The sequence below is a fragment of the Cyprinodon tularosa genome, unplaced genomic scaffold (assembly GCF_016077235.1).
Source record: "Cyprinodon tularosa strain WSP-4 unplaced genomic scaffold, ASM1607723v1 ctg794, whole genome shotgun sequence".
In the NCBI taxonomy this organism is placed as follows: Eukaryota; Metazoa; Chordata; class Actinopteri; order Cyprinodontiformes; family Cyprinodontidae; genus Cyprinodon; species Cyprinodon tularosa.
This window is the reverse complement of record NW_024039556.1, coordinates 461,014-477,649: the sequence shown is the minus strand read 5'-3', so window position 1 is coordinate 477,649 and position 16,636 is coordinate 461,014. Positions and strand designations below refer to the sequence as shown.

The 16,636-nt window shown below is 44.8% G+C and overlaps 1 protein-coding gene across 1 annotated transcript in view; it reads left to right on the top strand.

Annotated features, from left to right (window-relative positions):
- LOC119773961 (ras and Rab interactor 2-like) overlaps positions 1 to 16,636 on the top strand; it is a 43,990-nt gene that overhangs the window by 14,774 nt on the left and 12,580 nt on the right. Inside the window, exons 4-8 of the mRNA XM_038271202.1 lie at positions 1,126 to 1,336; positions 3,528 to 3,639; positions 4,578 to 4,650; positions 10,408 to 10,499; positions 13,141 to 14,562. Of these exons, the coding sequence (XP_038127130.1) occupies positions 1,126 to 1,336; positions 3,528 to 3,639; positions 4,578 to 4,650; positions 10,408 to 10,499; positions 13,141 to 14,562 (1,910 nt within the window). The remainder of the gene's footprint in view (positions 1 to 1,125; positions 1,337 to 3,527; positions 3,640 to 4,577; positions 4,651 to 10,407; positions 10,500 to 13,140; positions 14,563 to 16,636) is intronic.

Below are 16,636 nucleotides of genomic sequence, written 5' to 3'. Positions count from 1 at the left end.
ACACCGTTACTCCAATCATTGGTCTTTATGGCTATTGGTACCTAGTGGGGACAATTTTCCAGAGATCTGCTACATTTTGTTGACTTATAGGTACTTGTGGGGACCATGAGGAGTTAGGTTTAACCAGTGGATGAAGTACTCAACAGTATTACTGAAGTAAAAGTCTTGGACACTCAGTCAAATCTTATTTAACTACAATTAAAAGTCACTCCGTCAAACATCTATGGAAGTTAAAGGAGTGAAGTACTCACTTTTGAAAATACTTAAGTATTCAAAAGTAAATGCATTTCAAATTAAGTGTTAAAAAATACAGATAAAATTTTCTAATATCAGCATATTTCTGTCATTTTAAGAGTAATTTTGTAGAACCTGTAACTTTGGAAAACCACCTGATTATTATTAGTTAAAAGTCATTAACTTATTATTTATTAAATTAAGGCCTTAATTGGCATTAAACTTCATTAATGTGATTATCGTGGTATTTAATAGTTTATAAAAACAATTTTGTCAGATATATCGCAATATATTTGCGTGGAATTGCTTCATGGTTGATTGTAAAGCTGTATTTTTCGGAAAAGAAGCTCGAGGTGGAAGAAATGATTTCTCCGATAAAACATTAAATTAGAGTTACTAGTTATAAACCCTGGTAGAACCACCTGCTGTAGATTCTACACCACCTGGATAGATCTACCATTTTGGAATTACATTTCAGGAAAGAAAAAACGCAACAGAGGATCACAAAGCTACGCTGAGCCAAAAGGAACAAGGAACTAGCAGCTTCCTGAAAATGGAAGCTCTTAAATTAGATAATGTGCGCTTGAAATAAGACAATGCAGTAGTTTTGTCTTATTTTAAATGTAAATTGACTTGTTCCATTGGCAAAAAGTCACTTGTACCTCCTCATTTCAAGTACAAATTCACTTATTTTAAGAAAAAATGACTTATCTAGATGTAGAAATCTAGATGAGTGAAATGATTCTGCTCTGCAGCCAGGGTTTAGGACCTCTGAAAACAGTCATGCTGTTGCTCGAGTTGCCATCAGGAGATTCGGTATTTTCAGCCCAACAAACTGTTCTGATAGTAGTCCTAATCAGCCTGGTTTCTTCTTCTCTGACTGTTTTCCAGGCTGAGTGAAGAGGTGGGACGTCTGTTTCTTCAAGCCTCACCCTGTTCCACGATGGGAGGCGGACCACCCAAAGCCCGGGACTCTGGCTACGACTCGCTCCACCGGGGGCTCAGTTTCCTGGACAGACTGACGCACACTCATTCCGTGTGGCTGCAGCTGGGCCTGAGCCACCGCGACGCTGCAGGAATCCTGCAGGACCGAGCGGCTGGGGTGAGAGGACAGTATGCAGAGGTCGCCTGTTTAACACCACAGCATGAAATTCCAGCCACCTTACTCCTCTGGTTCTATGGAGGCCAGTTGTTTTTTTTTTTTTTTTCTAAACACCCCAGAGTCCTCAGAGCAGGTCTTTGCTTCCATTGCTTGGAGGTCAGTGCCGTCATGATTAAATCCTCCTGATCATTGCGCCACATTAACACTGAGACTGCATTCTGTTACCTTTCAAGATTAGAAATATTAACAGATGATCACCAAACTACCAACAGATCATCATGTCTTCAAAGGCTATGTCACACAGCAGCCTGAAGTGACCCAAATCCGATTTTTCTGAGAACTTTTCATGACTCTCTTAACAACACAGATCTGATTAGTTCTAATGCGGCCCAGGCCACTTGGCTCTGTGGTCCTCGATCCGATACAAATTCCGGTTGAATGTGACTTGGGTCGTATTCATCAGACCTGAACACCATCAATACTCCAAAGGTCCATATTCTGCGTCTTTCTACGCAGAAGCAGGAAGAAAAGCAACCATGGCGGATGATAATGCGGAGAAGCAGTCTCTATTTTCAACCTTCTTGAAAAGATTGTGTTTTTGTTGCTCTGGCTGAGGTTGGAAAAGAAATTAAAGATCAGTAGATGTGACAGACCAGCACTAGCATCCATGTTTACTCATGTTACTGCAGAGCACGCTCACTACTTGTGTCATCATTGCATGCGGGACACTTAAGTTGTATGAATGCAGTTCACACAGGAGATCACTACAGTAGCCATTAAAAATTTCCCCACTTTCCTTGGCTGGTCCTTGCCCGGTCCTTAGCAGGTCCTTGGCCGGTCTTTGGCCGGTCCTTGGCCGGTCTTTGGCCGGTCTTTGGCCGGTCCTTGGCCGGTCTTTGGCCGGTCTTTGGCCGGTCTTTGGCCGGTCTTTGGCCGGTCCTTGGCCGGTCCTTGGCCGGTCTTTGGCCGGTCTTTGGCCGGTCCTTGGGCGGTCTTTGGCCGGTCCTTGGCCGGTCCTTGGCCGGTCTTTGGCCGGTCTTTGGCCGGTCCTTGGCCGGTCTTTGGCCGGTCTTTGGCCGGTCCTTGGGCGGTCTTTGGCCGGTCCTTGGCCGGTCCTTGGCCGGTCTTTGGCCGGTCCTTGGCCGGTCTTTGGCCGTTCTTTGGCCGGTCCTTGGCCGGTCTTTGGCCGGTCCTTGGCCGGTCCTTGGCCGGTCTTTGGCCGGTCTTTGGCCGGTCCTTGGCCGGTCTTTGGCCGTTCTTTGGCCGGTCCTTGGCCGGTCTTTGGCCGGTCCTTGGCCGGTTCTTGGCCGGTCTTTGGCCGGTCCTTGGCCGGTCTTTGACGGTCTTTGGCCGGTCCTTGGCTGGTCTTTGGCCGGTCCTTGGCCGGTCCTTGGGCGGTCTTTGGCCGGTCTTTGGCCGGTCCTTGGCCGGTCTTTGGCCGGTCTTTGGCCGGTCCTTGGCCGGTCTTTGGCCGTTCTTTGGCCGGTCCTTGGCCGGTCTTTGGCCGGTCCTTGGCCGGTCTCCTACAATTCCCTTTTAAATATCAATATTTGTACTAAAATATTCTTTCTGCCATGATTAGGATCTAAAGAGAAGCGCCATCTCCTGGTCAGACCCTGTTATTGTAAGTGAAAGGCTGGAGTCAGAGTAAAAAAATATGCAAGAGGAGGTCACTCTAGTGGCTGGGAGTTGGAGGGGATTTCGCTGGGAGTTGGAGGGATGCCATTCTGCTGGCGTTTGATAGGAAGGGCCATTTTGAATGGCTGCTACTGAACAAGTCGCACATATTGGGAAATGTGAATGACCAGGGAGAAGAATCAGATTTCATAGAAAATCCTGCCGTGTGAGCGTCGCCTGAGTCTCTTCATGATTCACACAGTTAGTGCTAGTTTTTATTTACCCATCAGAAGAGGGTGAAAATATAACTTTGACTGAAAGGTTAACTCCCGCCTCTCTGCTGCAGATGTGGAGGATTTGAAATCCATTAGAGAACAGAAAGGAAAACAGATTGGAATCAACCCATGTCTATCAGTTGGATGTTGGAGGGGCAGACTGCAGTACCAAAGTGGTTCAGTTTCCTCTCTCTGACTAAATAGGAGCGCTGTAGGGGTTCGGTTCCTCCTGTAAGGAAAAGATGAACATCTGTCCTCCTGCTCACTGACCTCTGACCTGCTCTAGTTTCTCTCTGCAGTCGTTCCTGGTAAGGAGGTCCAGCCGCCTGCAGAGGAAAGTGGTTTCTGTACGCATGGACCGAGACTCCACAGAGCCCATCAAGGACTTCCCCATCAGAGAGAACCAGTACAGTAAGTTCTGTTCTGGATGTTCTGGATCTGCAGGCTGTTGCTACTATTCAGTCAGGGGGTGAATCGAGCAGAAAAGGCCATCATGGAGAGCCAGCTAAGGTTCCTGTCCCTCCTAATGTTTCAATGTTTACAGCAATCAGAGCGACTGCCTCACTCCTGGTTACACTCGTGCTTTAATCCGACCAATGGCATAACTATCGGTAAGCAGAGGCTGCAGTTGCTTAGAGGCCCGGTCACTGACACCTGGTTGGCCCCCTACGCAATTGTGGACTAGGACGTCTCTTTGCAGATGTAATTGTGAGAAAAATTCCTCTAAAACCCAGCTGATACTAGGTAGACTGACCGGACCGTATTTATATCCCAACACATGCCAGAGTTCAGCATGATGGTGAGCCGTTTAAACACGACACCAAAGTGGAGTAAAGGTTTAGTTTCTTGGTGTTTTTCTGCTCTGCTTTTCTCCTCAATGCTTCTCTCCGCTAGCTGCAGCACGTTCCGGCTGCTCTACTATGGGTGGGTCAGAGTGGGAGCGTGGGACGGCAGGTTTCCATGCCAACACTGGTTTTGATAGATCCCAACCTTTACGTGGAAGGTGGCGTACATAAGCTTGATAAACCAAGGCAGAAGGTTCTCTCCATCCTTCATCTGCACTCCTCCACTGATCCATGTTCTCCTGATGTTTGCGTTGAATCAGAACCTCTGCTGCAGCTTCAGCAGCATGTGTCAGAGGGTGGTGAAGCTGTCATCCATCTTTCTGTTTTAGGAGCACCTTCTCATTGAAGGTCATAGATGGTGTTGTTACTCTCATCCAGCTTCATGATGGTAATGCAGTAACAGAGGGTCTAATGGACAAAGTTCCATCTAGAAGGGTCCAGAAAGGAGAGAGCATGTCCGTAGCTTCTGCTGTTTGTTGAAGGTTGTTGGTTTGTCTCCTGCAGCTTTCTCTCTGGAGGGATCAGACCTGAACTTTGCAGACCTTTTCCGTCTCCTGGCTTTCTGCTGCATCAGCAGGTGAGTTTCCACCCATCCTTCTCATCCATCTCAGTGTCAGCCAGCAGCAAGGAGGACCATTATGCATTGGATGGTCGGCTGCTGGTCTGTGGGAGACAGTCCAGCTGCTTCCCTCCTTCTATCTGATTAGCTTCATCAACAGAAAAACATTACAAATAAAACAAGACAGTCATCCAGAACCAGCAGTCATTAAAACCGGCAGCATCAGAACCTTGCAAGAGGGTCTAGCTGCAGACCTGCACTCTGATGCTGCGTTCACACCGAACACAGATGCTCGAGATAAAAAAATTGAACTTTTGCTGCTTGACGCGCCGCATCAACCAATCAGAGATGCTGATCTGGGAGCTGGCAGGGAGAGAGAGACACATCGCTGATGATCAGAGAGCTATGATCACTCCTCTGAAACTTAAAATATAGAATCCTGCTGGCAGGATATGTTTGCTTTTATTATCCTAGTGCCTGAAGTTTGGATTACGTACATGAAAACCGCCTTCCAGCCACCGAGGGGAACCGCGAGGAGGCGACTGGGCCTGAGGCTGCTGTTGAATGGAATTCCTACTGTCGGCGCACCGCCGGTATGTGGGGGTCTGAGCGGCTCCCACAGAAATAATATTGGAAGGCAGGATTGTAATCTGGATGAACTGATTGCACTGATGAAGTTTTCAGGTGGATTTTCCCATTTAAAATCATATTAAAACTACTTTATTCCCACTGATCACAGCAAAGAGTAGCTCCGCCCAACGCTCGTCAGTCCCACTTTTGGAGAGCAGCAAAGTTGCTAAACAAAGTTACTAAACTAGTACAAGCAGCAAAAAGGAAGCAGCAGATGCGATTTTGCTGTTCCTGCTGCGTCCGGTGTGAACGTAGCTTGAGGTCTCCTGCACTGTCAGAACAGGAAGTTTATTCAAAGCCTTTCAAAGTAAAAGCTAAATAAAAGCTAGTATATCAGAAATATTTTACATGTTTATTTCCTGGGTCTCCTCAAAAGAAATATGTTTTTCTATTGATGTGTTTAATGAATAATATATAATCTCTTTCCAGTTCAACTGGATAAGTTTAAAAAAACGCAAGAAAATGTCAAAATAACCACAGTAACTCATTTTTTTAATAAATTCAATTCAGTTTATTTATATAGCGCAAATTTACAACACACGTCTCATCAAGGCACTTTCCAGTTCACCAGATCATCCAATTTGATTCAAAGTTTTCTATCTAAGGAAAACCAGTTGATTGCATCGACTCTTTGACTCTTCAGCAATCCCTCCCACTAAGCATGCTTGTAGCGACAGTGGAGAGGAAAAACTCCCTTTTAACAGGAAGAAACCTCCAGCAGAACCAGGCTCAGTGTGAGCGGCCATCTGCTGAGGCTGACTGAGGGTTCACGGAGACAGAAGCAGAGATACAGAAAGCAGCTGTAAATCAGCTCCACAGGCGGCCCCAGGGGCATCAGCTGACCCAATACTATAACGGGGCACAATGGGGCACCAAATAAAATGCGAGCGTGCAAAGCATGCAAGCAAAAAATGTTTTGGGTAATTATCTATTTTAAAAGAGCATGGGCACAGATACTTAATGCAAGCACGCAAGCAAATATTTTAAAGCACTCATTTATTATTATAAAGCGTCATAAATAAATTATCCAATCAAATTGTTATTTTCTGCATCATTAAATATCTACCTGAAACAAACTGTATTGAATTGGCCCACTTGTGAACTTAACCGTATATCTCTAATCCACTACTGATGAAGGCAAAATTTATCTTCATTAAATACTTGAAAACTGAAAATTTGAAATGTGCAACTGTAAAAAAAAAAAAAAAAAAAAAAACACCTCTACATGCATCCATGTCTGTTTATCATTTCTATTCTGGCCCATCCTATGATGCTGTGATGGTGATGATCCTATGATGAGGTGTATATCATGGCCAGAAAGATGGGAGAGCTGGATGTTCATATTTTTAACAGTAAACAGTAGCGTCTCGGCCAGTGGCAGCTGGTGGAGTTTTCTCCTCCAGGGGGCGCTATTAATTCAAAATACACGTATACTAAGTTATCACACCAGTATATTTATATGAATACTAACAACAAAAAACATTATAAAAACAAAACATAAATTCATGAACAGCTTAGCTTTTTGTACATAAATGTTGCCCTTCTGAGGCTTTGTGAAGGTAAATCTGTGTTTTGCATGATCCAATATGGCGTCAGAAACCTAAAAAAATTATGTACCAGTTTAATAATGGTTAAGCTATTAGTCAACTTTGTTTTTTTAACAAACAAAAACAATTTATTTCCTGACTATGTGTTTATTTATGAGCAGCTATGCAGATTAACAAACACCTAGAAAAAGTAAAGTATATTCGGTTATTTTTCATGTGAATCCCAGATTGTTCGTTCTTCTTTGCCTTTTCTACAAAGTGCTTTAAATCAGTCCTACCTGTCTTTATCCATGCTGGGTCAGATCCTGACATTGGAGCGAGGTGGTGCATGGCGCGTGTTTTTAAGTCGCTTGTGGAGAAATGTCCTGAGCAGCGAGTAGTGAGGAAACGGGGAGCGATTCTTGTGGGATGGAAGAAGGAAACAGTGAAAACGAAGAAGATTGGAAGAGAGTAGAATCAAAAAATGAGAAAAAGCTTAAAGAGCAGAGATCAATTGAAGGGGAGTCCAGTTCAGAACATTCAAGTGATGATCAATCTAGAAATTCCACAGGAAAACTAAATGATTACAAAGTCATATTCAAACTAGTCAATCAGGGAGACTACTTTGCAGATTGGAATCAGATTCAGTTAACAAAATCGATAAACAAACTTGTAGGGGAAGTCTGAAGTGCCAGAATACTGAATAGTGGAGACCTGTTAAAAAACTGCAGAGACAGTCTCAACAAGGCAAAGCTATATGCATTAACAAGATGAGGGGAAAGAGTTCAGTGCAGCTTGGTGGAGAACAAAATGATTAGCAGGGGAGTCATTGTTCCTCTAGAAGTAACTGATAAAGACATTCTAGAAAACATAAGTGGTGCAAAAGTAAAAGAAGTGAAACAGTTAAAAACAACAAGAAATGGAGAAAGGTGTGACAGCTTATCTGTGTTAATTAAATTTGAAGAAGAGCATTTATCCTATAAGGTTTTCATTGGTTATATGAGCTGCAATGTTAAAATGTTCAATCCTCCTCCTCAGACATGTTTTAAATGCCAAAAATTCGGACATACTGCAGCAGTATATAAGGGAAAACAACGATGCGGAAGGTTTGCTGGAGGGCATGAATATGGAAAATATGGGAAAGGAGAAAAAAATTAAAAGCTGTAACTGTGGTGGAGAACAGACTGCTGCAGATCATGGATGTGAAGTGAGCAAAAGATCTGAAGAAATAAGAAAAGTGAAATTAGAGCTTGGAATAAGTTATGCTAAAGCTGCAAAAAGGATCGCAAAAGGAACCAACAGTTCAGCTCATGAAAAATTCAAAACCTCTAGAGCAGCGTCCCAAAATTGAAGATTAATTGATTGCAAAATTGTTCTTTTCATGGTAGAAGTGATCAATTGTAGTGCTCAGATGACAAGAAAAACCGAAAAAAAATCATCCATCCATCAGTTGATTAAGTATTTATTATGTTGGGTTAAGTTAAATGGTTCGGAAAAATATTATTTATTTATTTATTTTTTTCTAAGGCTGGGTCTTGTTTCCTGTTTTCTTGCGCATTACCGCCACCTCCTTATCGGTTGGTGGTGGTAATGCACTTTAACTATTTTGCCAATCGCCATAAAACCTCACAAGAAGAAGAAGAAGAAGGGAGGCGGGGAGCAAATACACTTCCTGTCAGCTTGGGGCGCACCAGAGCTACGGCGGAGCTGTGATAGATGAGCAGTGAAAGTGGAAAGTTAATTAATTAAAAAATCAGTGCCCCAGGCACTGCAGATACACAATGGGGCACGTGCCCCTGTGAAAAGGGTCTGTCAACGCTGATGGGCGGCCCCATCCAGGAAACACAGAGCCAGGTAGACGAGCTCCAAGCCAGCCCCCATGTCAGAGGATGAAGAGAGCACATCCAGTTAGTCACAGTCAGAGAAAACAGGACTACACTGAAAAATAGGCCAAGCTCCAACATCTAGAAACAAAGGTGTTGATGGAAGCAGCACAGCTGATATTTCTCTCCAGGATGGAGTCACAGCCAAACAGGAACAGACCAGATAAAGCTATTGTAAAGTCATCTCTAATATGTGTTTGCAAGTATTATATTTTAAAGCAGAGGTCATGGATTAGTGGACCCACCTGCTGACTGATCCCGACCCAACCTGATTGAAAACATTTATAAATTACTGCATATTGTCCGACCACAGTGTCTAACTTCACTTATACTGCTTCTCCTGTTAATACGGTAAAGCCCTCCAGAGCGTCCGGCTCCAGCTTCATGTGATACTAATCAGCCAATGAGCTGCTGTCAGTCTGGGTCGCTGCTGCTGCTACTTTTAGACACAGCAGGCAAACCTGTGGCAAGCCGGGCGATGGGAAAGAAGGAGAAGATGATGAGAAAAAGAGAGCAGAGAAAGTGTGGACTGCTGGAAGAACTGTGGTGAACTGGTGAAAGAAAAGTGAAATGGTGCTCAAAGATGATCCTGCACATTTAGAGGATGTTTGGCTCAACCTGCTGCTGTGAAGCAGGATTCTCCACCATGAACAGAATCAACAATAAATATAGATCCAGGCTCAGAATGAGCTCCTTGATATGTGCTTTAGAATGACTTAGTCTCCATTCAAACCAGGTTTAAAGCCTTGCAGGGCAGCAGAAAGCCCACTGCCAACATTAAGACAGAAAAAATAAAGAAAATAACAGAGTTTGGGTGTTTTATAAAATATGTGAATTAGGAAATTGTTTTCAGCGCAGTTATACCAAACTGAACGATTGTTCTCTACTTCTCTACATCTATTTTTTTATTTTATATATATTTTGTATTTCCAAATTCATTGTATAACATGGATGCATAAACACCTCATTTTATTTCAGTGTTAAATTCTTTTTAAAGTAACAGATTATAATTAAAAATGTCTCCAGACCTTAAAGGTTGATGATTTTCTTTATTTGGACCCTGCTGATTTTTAATTGGTTACCCCTGATCTGTATTATTTATTCGTTTAGTATTGTTTGTGCTGTTCTTAGCTTTGCTGTTGGACCACAGAGATTATCCAATAGAGGCTGTTTGATTTCAGATGAACTAAGCTTTGTGTTCTCACAGTGAAGTACTGAATATCTCCTTCAAACGTCTATACATCATATTTTATTGGAAGTGTTTTTATTATGGAAACAGCAGATTTCACAGCTTCACCTTTGGCTGGAGTCACAGTGAAGCCTGTGTCTGTCAGAGACACATCATGTTCTAATAAGTCAAGGAAAATCACCAAAAATTCAGATTTTCTTGCTCTAAAGTGGGGAAAAGTATGAAGAGGCAGATTTAAGTGAGCTCTCACCTCACAAAAAAAAAAAAAAGTTTTATTCTTCTAATAAAATCCAGCAGAACATCCATTGCTATGCGCTAATCCTGAAGGCTTGGATTAAAATGTTTGGAATAAATCTCTGGTCCTGACAGTGCAGGTCAGCAGCCAGGCCCCTCTCCAACCGTTACTTTTGGTATTATTTCTCCCAGTTCTTCTCCTTAATGATCAAAGTCCTGTTTATTCTGAACTGGTTGTTTTCTGATGATGATGCTCGCTGTGGGTCACTGATTCAGAACCAGTCCTCATGTCCTCATTGTTGCTCTGTCTCAGGGACGTCCTGCCCTTCACGCTCAGGCTTCCAGAGGCCATCTCTGCTGCCAGGAGTTTTGGGGATCTGGAGAAGGTCGCTAAACTGGGAGCAGGTTTGTTTTTCCTTCCTTTGTGCTAACATTAACCAGATTGGTAAATCTCTTTGTCAGCTTTTTTTTAATAAACATGTAGGTTTTACTGAAGAACGTCTCTGATTGGGTCCAACTTTCTGACCTCCTGCTGTGTTCTGGTTCCATCAGAGTCATTAGAAGTTGGTTCTGGATGTATGGCAAGCAGGTGGTGATTTAAAGTTTGTCTTCTGCAGAATTTCCTCTTTTCACAGCTGCTCAGCTGCAGTGACTCAGCTCTGGGTGTCCGAGGTTCCTGGAGCAAACAGTCTGACCTTCAGACTCGTGAATGAACGAGATTCGTGGAGAAAATGGTCTGACCGTTAGACTCGTGAATGACCAAGTTTCCTGGAGCAAACAGTCTGACCCTCAGACTCATGAACGACGAGGTTCGTGGAGCAAACAGTCTGACCCTCAGACTCATGAACGACGAGGTTCGTGGAGCAAACAGTCTGACCCTCAGACTAATGAACGACGAGGTTCGTGGAGCAAACAGTCTGACCCTCAGACTAATGAACGACGAGGTTCGTGGAGCAAACAGTCTGACCCTCAGACTAATGAACGACGAGGTTCGTGGAGCAAACAGTCTGACCCTCAGACTAATGAACGACGAGGTTCCTGGAGCAAATGGTCTGACCCTCAGATTCGTGAAAGTACGAGGTTCGTGAAGCAGATAGGCTGAACTTCAGACTCGTGAATGAACGAGCAGCCTGTTTTGTGGCCTGGTTCTCAGCCTGGTTATAATAATAATAATAACAATAATAATTTAGCTTTATGATCTCAACGCAGTGCCTGCAGTTTCCAGCCAATGCAGAGTATGCAGGATTCCTCCATCAGCAGCTTTCTTTCTTCAGCATGCTTCCCTGCAGTTCTTCTGAAAGCCTTTAGATTAAACTGTTGGCATAACAAGAGGGACATGTTGAGAGAGAGAGGCGTCCTGGGGGAGGAGTAGAGAGCGACTGAGGGAGGAGAGGTGGGGCCAGAGGATAGAGTCCCTGCCCTGGCAGTGAGTGAATCATTGCTCTGGCTCAGACAGAAACCAGAACAGTTTCAGCCTGTGGAGACGTAGTAAAGTCCTGTGAACCGCGGGGACTGTCTGTCAGCAGCCTGTCTGAGCTTCCGCTCAGGAATCTCTGTAAGTATCATCTCCTGCAGCAGCTCTGGGTCCAGAACCAATGCTTTCCATCTTCTCCTTCTTTCTTCACTGCCTCACAGGCTGGAGACGCTCCGCTGACTCAGACTGACCTGGCCGTAAACAAGCAGCTCATGGCCTGTTTTTATGTTCTGCATGTTATGTATTAGAGGCTCTAAGAGGAACTACAGGACGTTTTTCTTTTGTCCTTTTTATTGGCAGTAGAACGTCCAAGCGTGCAGGTCCATTCCTGGCAGAACCATAAAAGTTGTGGATTAAAATCATTGTTCTTCCTGCCTTCTGTACCAAAAACACAAGGGGTTCAATTCTGTTTTTAAAGAAGTCGGATTAACTCTGGACTGGTTTCCAGTCCTGTATAAGTGGATGGTTCTCCTGGACGTCTGGACACTGCTACTGTTCTGACTTCCTGCAGCTGTTATGTTTGTGCTCTGATGTTTAACATTCTGGTTCTCCATCAGTACATTTCTGCTGATCAGATACCAGACCTTCTACTGGAGCCATGGGGCTGAGGTTCTGTAGAACCACACCAACAGTGTTCATGGACCAGGAGCCTCAGTTCACAATCTGCTAAGCTGCAGGGTCAGAACAGGTTCTGAAGCCTGTGGCTCATAGGAACCCAATCAGTGGCTCTTCATCACCTTGACTGATGGTGATGAAGAAGTAGCTGCTGTTGGATTTTTCACAGAATAAGGACGGTGCTGGGTTATACTCGGCTGCAGCAGCATTTAAAGGGCCGGTAAGCCGAGTGACGTCATTCCTTGATCCTGCTATGGGCAGGGTTGAGTTTCTTTAGGAAAAGTGGAAGAAACTGGAAGAAAGTCCTGGTAGTATCTCATATTTAGGAGAACTGGGATAGTTCCACTGTAAAGTTAACTCACTATATACACCAGGATACATGAGGAGAAACCTTTATGAGAATACACACAGTAACACAGATTAAGAATTTATATGATTTATTAAGTGTATGTAATACAAATCTAGAGGAATGAATAACTACTGGTCGTAAAACTTTCAAAGTAAAAGACCCTTTGGAAAAACCAATCAAGGAATTACACATTTAATACAGAAGTGATAATTTACTAATAGCCTTTAAATGGTAGAAATGGCAAACTTTCTTTGTCTTTGATTTCTTCTGCTCTTCCTGCCCCCAAATCCTCCCTGGCATATAGATATTGAACCCCGCCTCCATGTTATTCCTGGGTTTGGGTGTGCTGAAAGCTAAATATTTAACAAAAGAAACAAAACTTTCCATTAGATTTGGCCTTAAAAGTTTCTTCCGGAAGAAACTGAAAAAAAAAAACATGGAAAAACCCTGAAAAAAAAAGAAACATCCAGGAGAAACGTCCAACCCTGACTGGGATGTTTAGGAATTGAGGATGTTAATCAACAGGTCCAACAGTTGAGGGTGTCTCCGCCGTTTTCCGGGTCTAACAGAACCTTCGGGTTGAAGTAACCTTTCCTTTCCTTTTGTAGGTTTCTGGGAGAGAAGGGCCACATCAGCAGGTCCTGGTAGACCCTCCCCACCTGCTCAGAGACCTCTCTCCTGCCCATTGTCCCCTTCCGGTCCTCGTCTTCCACTCCGAAGCCCCTCCCAGCTGGACTGTTGGCTGCCTAGCGGAGCGCTGTGCTTCACCAACCCCCTCTTCATCAAGCCGGATGGCGGCGGCCAGATCAGCTCCAGCAAAGGCCCACACCAACCTCTGGTAGATGAAGCCAATGAAGTGAGTCCCTCCAGTGGGGGGGGGGAGGACTCCGACCATCTGACCTGTGACCCCAGCCGTACGGGAAGAGCTGAGAGCAACCAGCAGTTGACCAACTTTTGCTCCCTTCCTCCCGTTCGACCCCCTCCCCCTCGTTTTACCAAACCCCTGCCTGCGCCTCCTGGTGGACAGAACGTAATGCCAGAAAAAGTTTCCTGGATAAACCTTTCCAAGGAGGAGGCGAAGGAGAAGAGCAGCCGCCTCAGCTCCTCGCTGAGCAGCAGCCCGCCACCCTTGCCGCCTAAGAAGTTCAGCATCAGCTCCCCCATATCGATTCCCCGACGATCCCTCCCCCTGCCCTCCTTCTCCTCCTCTCCCCATCCAACCAAAGCCTTACCATCTGACATCCGCTGCCACCTGACTCTGGAGGAACAAACCATTAAGAAGTCGGTTCATTCTATGACCCAGAACTCTCATAGTCCATTAGAACCCCCCATGACATCAGGGGGTGGGGTGGCAGAGGGACCACCTGGACAACAAACATCTCAGAGGGAATGTCGAAGTGGGGGCCAACGCTTGAGTGACATTAGCCTCTCAACCGACTCCTCAGACTCCTTGGATTCCTCCCAGTCCTCCACCTTCTTCCTCCCTCCCCTGCATGACCCCAGCCCCCCCACCATCGCTGACTTTAACACCCATCTCCCCCTCTCCCTCCCACCGACCCATCTACGCTACAGTAGCATAGATATAGACGAATACGTCGATGACGACGATGATGAAGAAGAGTCCGACTTCAGCGTTAGCCTGGAGAGCGATCAGGACTTGAGCATGCTGCCCCCTGGGGGCCAGGCCAAGCGGCGCTCCAACTCTAGTGCCTCTGTCCTGCAGAAAGCCCTGCAGGTGAAACTCCGTAAGATGAGCAGCGTCTTTAACTCACTGCTGACGCCGGAGAAGAGGGCGATCCGCAAGGTTTTAGAGATGTCCAAGGATAAGAGCTCGTACTTCGGCTCCCTGGTGCAAGACTATCTGAGCTACATGAGGGAAGGTGCCGGAGCCCAGGCCTGGCAAGGCTACGCCTCAGGGCTGGAGCTGCTTCAGACAGTTCGCCAGTTCATTACCCAGATGAAGAACTACCTGCAGCAGAGCTCCGAGATGGAGCCCCCCATCGAGAGCCTCATTCCCGAGGATCAGATTGGTGAGGATTGATTCAAACATTTCCTTTTTCTTATCGTTGCTTTTTCCATTAGTCATGCTGATTTCATCGCTCAACATAAAGCCTTCGGGAACAGGAAGGACCTTTGCTCACGCTCAGTCCGGCTACTGCTGACATCACATTTCCACACCTTCAGCCTCATTACCTCATCGCTTTCTCCTGAACACTGTGGGAGGAATTTCTGGTCCTCACTGAGATATTGTGTTTGTTCAGGGCAATGATGAATCAGTGCAGATCAGGCAGTTTCACATCTCTATTCTAGGAGCGGAAAGATGATGAGTTGCTGATTAATGGTGTTTTCTGTTGGCAAGTTAAAGGTCTTTGTGGATGTTACTAATCCCATAGACATCAGGGCCAGAACCATCATTGAGCTCTAATGTTTAGCAGCTCCTTTAGAATGACCTGCAGAGGATCTGCATGCAGCGTGGGGGGTGGGAGGGGCTGCGTCAGACTTGGACAAACTAACATGTAAACAGAGAATAAAGGCGGTTCTGTCTAAGGAGAACTGGTTCAGTGTGCCGCAGTTATGAATGAGCTTCTTTCTACTAAACTGCCTCACAGCTTCAGGACTCATGTTGTTGAATGTTTGCTTGGTGTCAGACCGACCGAAACATGACAGCGAGCTGCCTTAAAATGTGCTCCTTTAAAAAGCTGTGTAACCATCCATTGGTTGTGTTATATCTGATTTTATTTTGGCCGTCCTGCTGCTGCTCATAGAGCAGCTTCTGTTGGGCTCAGAGCCAGGCCGGTCCAGATGCATCAGGGCGACTTTGCTGCCAAGTAAACCGGCTCTTTCATAGCAGCTGTCCAATTAAAGGCAGAGGATCAGCGGCACACCCCTGCAGTATTTTGCCACTAATGCGGGGTTACGGTTAAAGATGCTCTGATCAGGATTTTGTGATCCGATTACCTATTACCAAAATTCTATCTGCCAAATCTGATATCGGTGATTACTAATAACAGCATCAGAACCATAAATTCTTCAATACTGTTGTTTCATTCTAATAGACAATGGCCTCTTTCACCTTTTACAGCTGCCTTTTGTATCTCTGCTTCTGTCTCCTTGAACCCCAGTCGGCCTCAGCAGATGGCCGCTCACACTTAGCCTGGTTCTGCTGGAGGTTTCTTCCTGTTAAAAGGGAGTTTTTCCTCTCCACTGTTGCTACAAGCATGCTTAGTGTGAGGGATTGCATTCGAGTCAAAGAGTCAATGCAATCAGCTGGTTTTCCTTAGATAGAAAACTGAATCAATCTGACTGGATGATCTGGTAAAGTGCCTTGAGATGATATGTTGTGAATGGGCGCTATTGAAATAAACTGAATTAAATTGAATTAAGGATAGAGCCAAATGGCCTCATACCTTTTTCTGTTGTTGGGAAACAGGTTGCTCTCTCTTTAGGGTCAATTAGGGCAACAAACCTGTTTTTAGGGAAATCCAAATATTCTGAGTCCGTCCTTCCTCATTCTTTGTTTTTCTAACTAGCTTTTTGCACCTGTTGTAACTTAGAGTAAAAGACTTGTTTCTATGAAGTCTCAGGTTTAGTCATCTTAGATGTGGCGTTTGCCCTGTTAGGCGTCTTGTCAGATCTAGGTTACGGTAAATTGTTTGTGTTTTGGCTTTGCTCCAAGGGTTTCTCAGCAAGAGCTATCGGTCTGGTTATCATTTGAATCAGCACCTTGTTTCTTGGTTGTGTTGGTTTGTTTTTGCTCCAACATGTTGCTATTTATCTGCTGGGTCCACACTGGCAGGGTCGTATAATTTTCACAAGCAGCATTTACCTTCTCATTCACTTCCAGTCTGCTAATTTCCATGAAAGCTATTTACTTTGCAAACTTGCCCATGTCCTGACTAGTGAAGGAAGGCATTTATTGAGCATTACATCAAGATGTACATTACTACTAACATATTTAACCTCTTAATATCCACCTCATATCTGGGAAATTCGCCTATTTTGCACAAACGATAGCCGCAGTGCTAACATGTTTTACAGGCACAAACGATAGCCGCAGTGCTAACATGTTTACAGGCACAAACGATAGCCGCAGTGCTAACATGT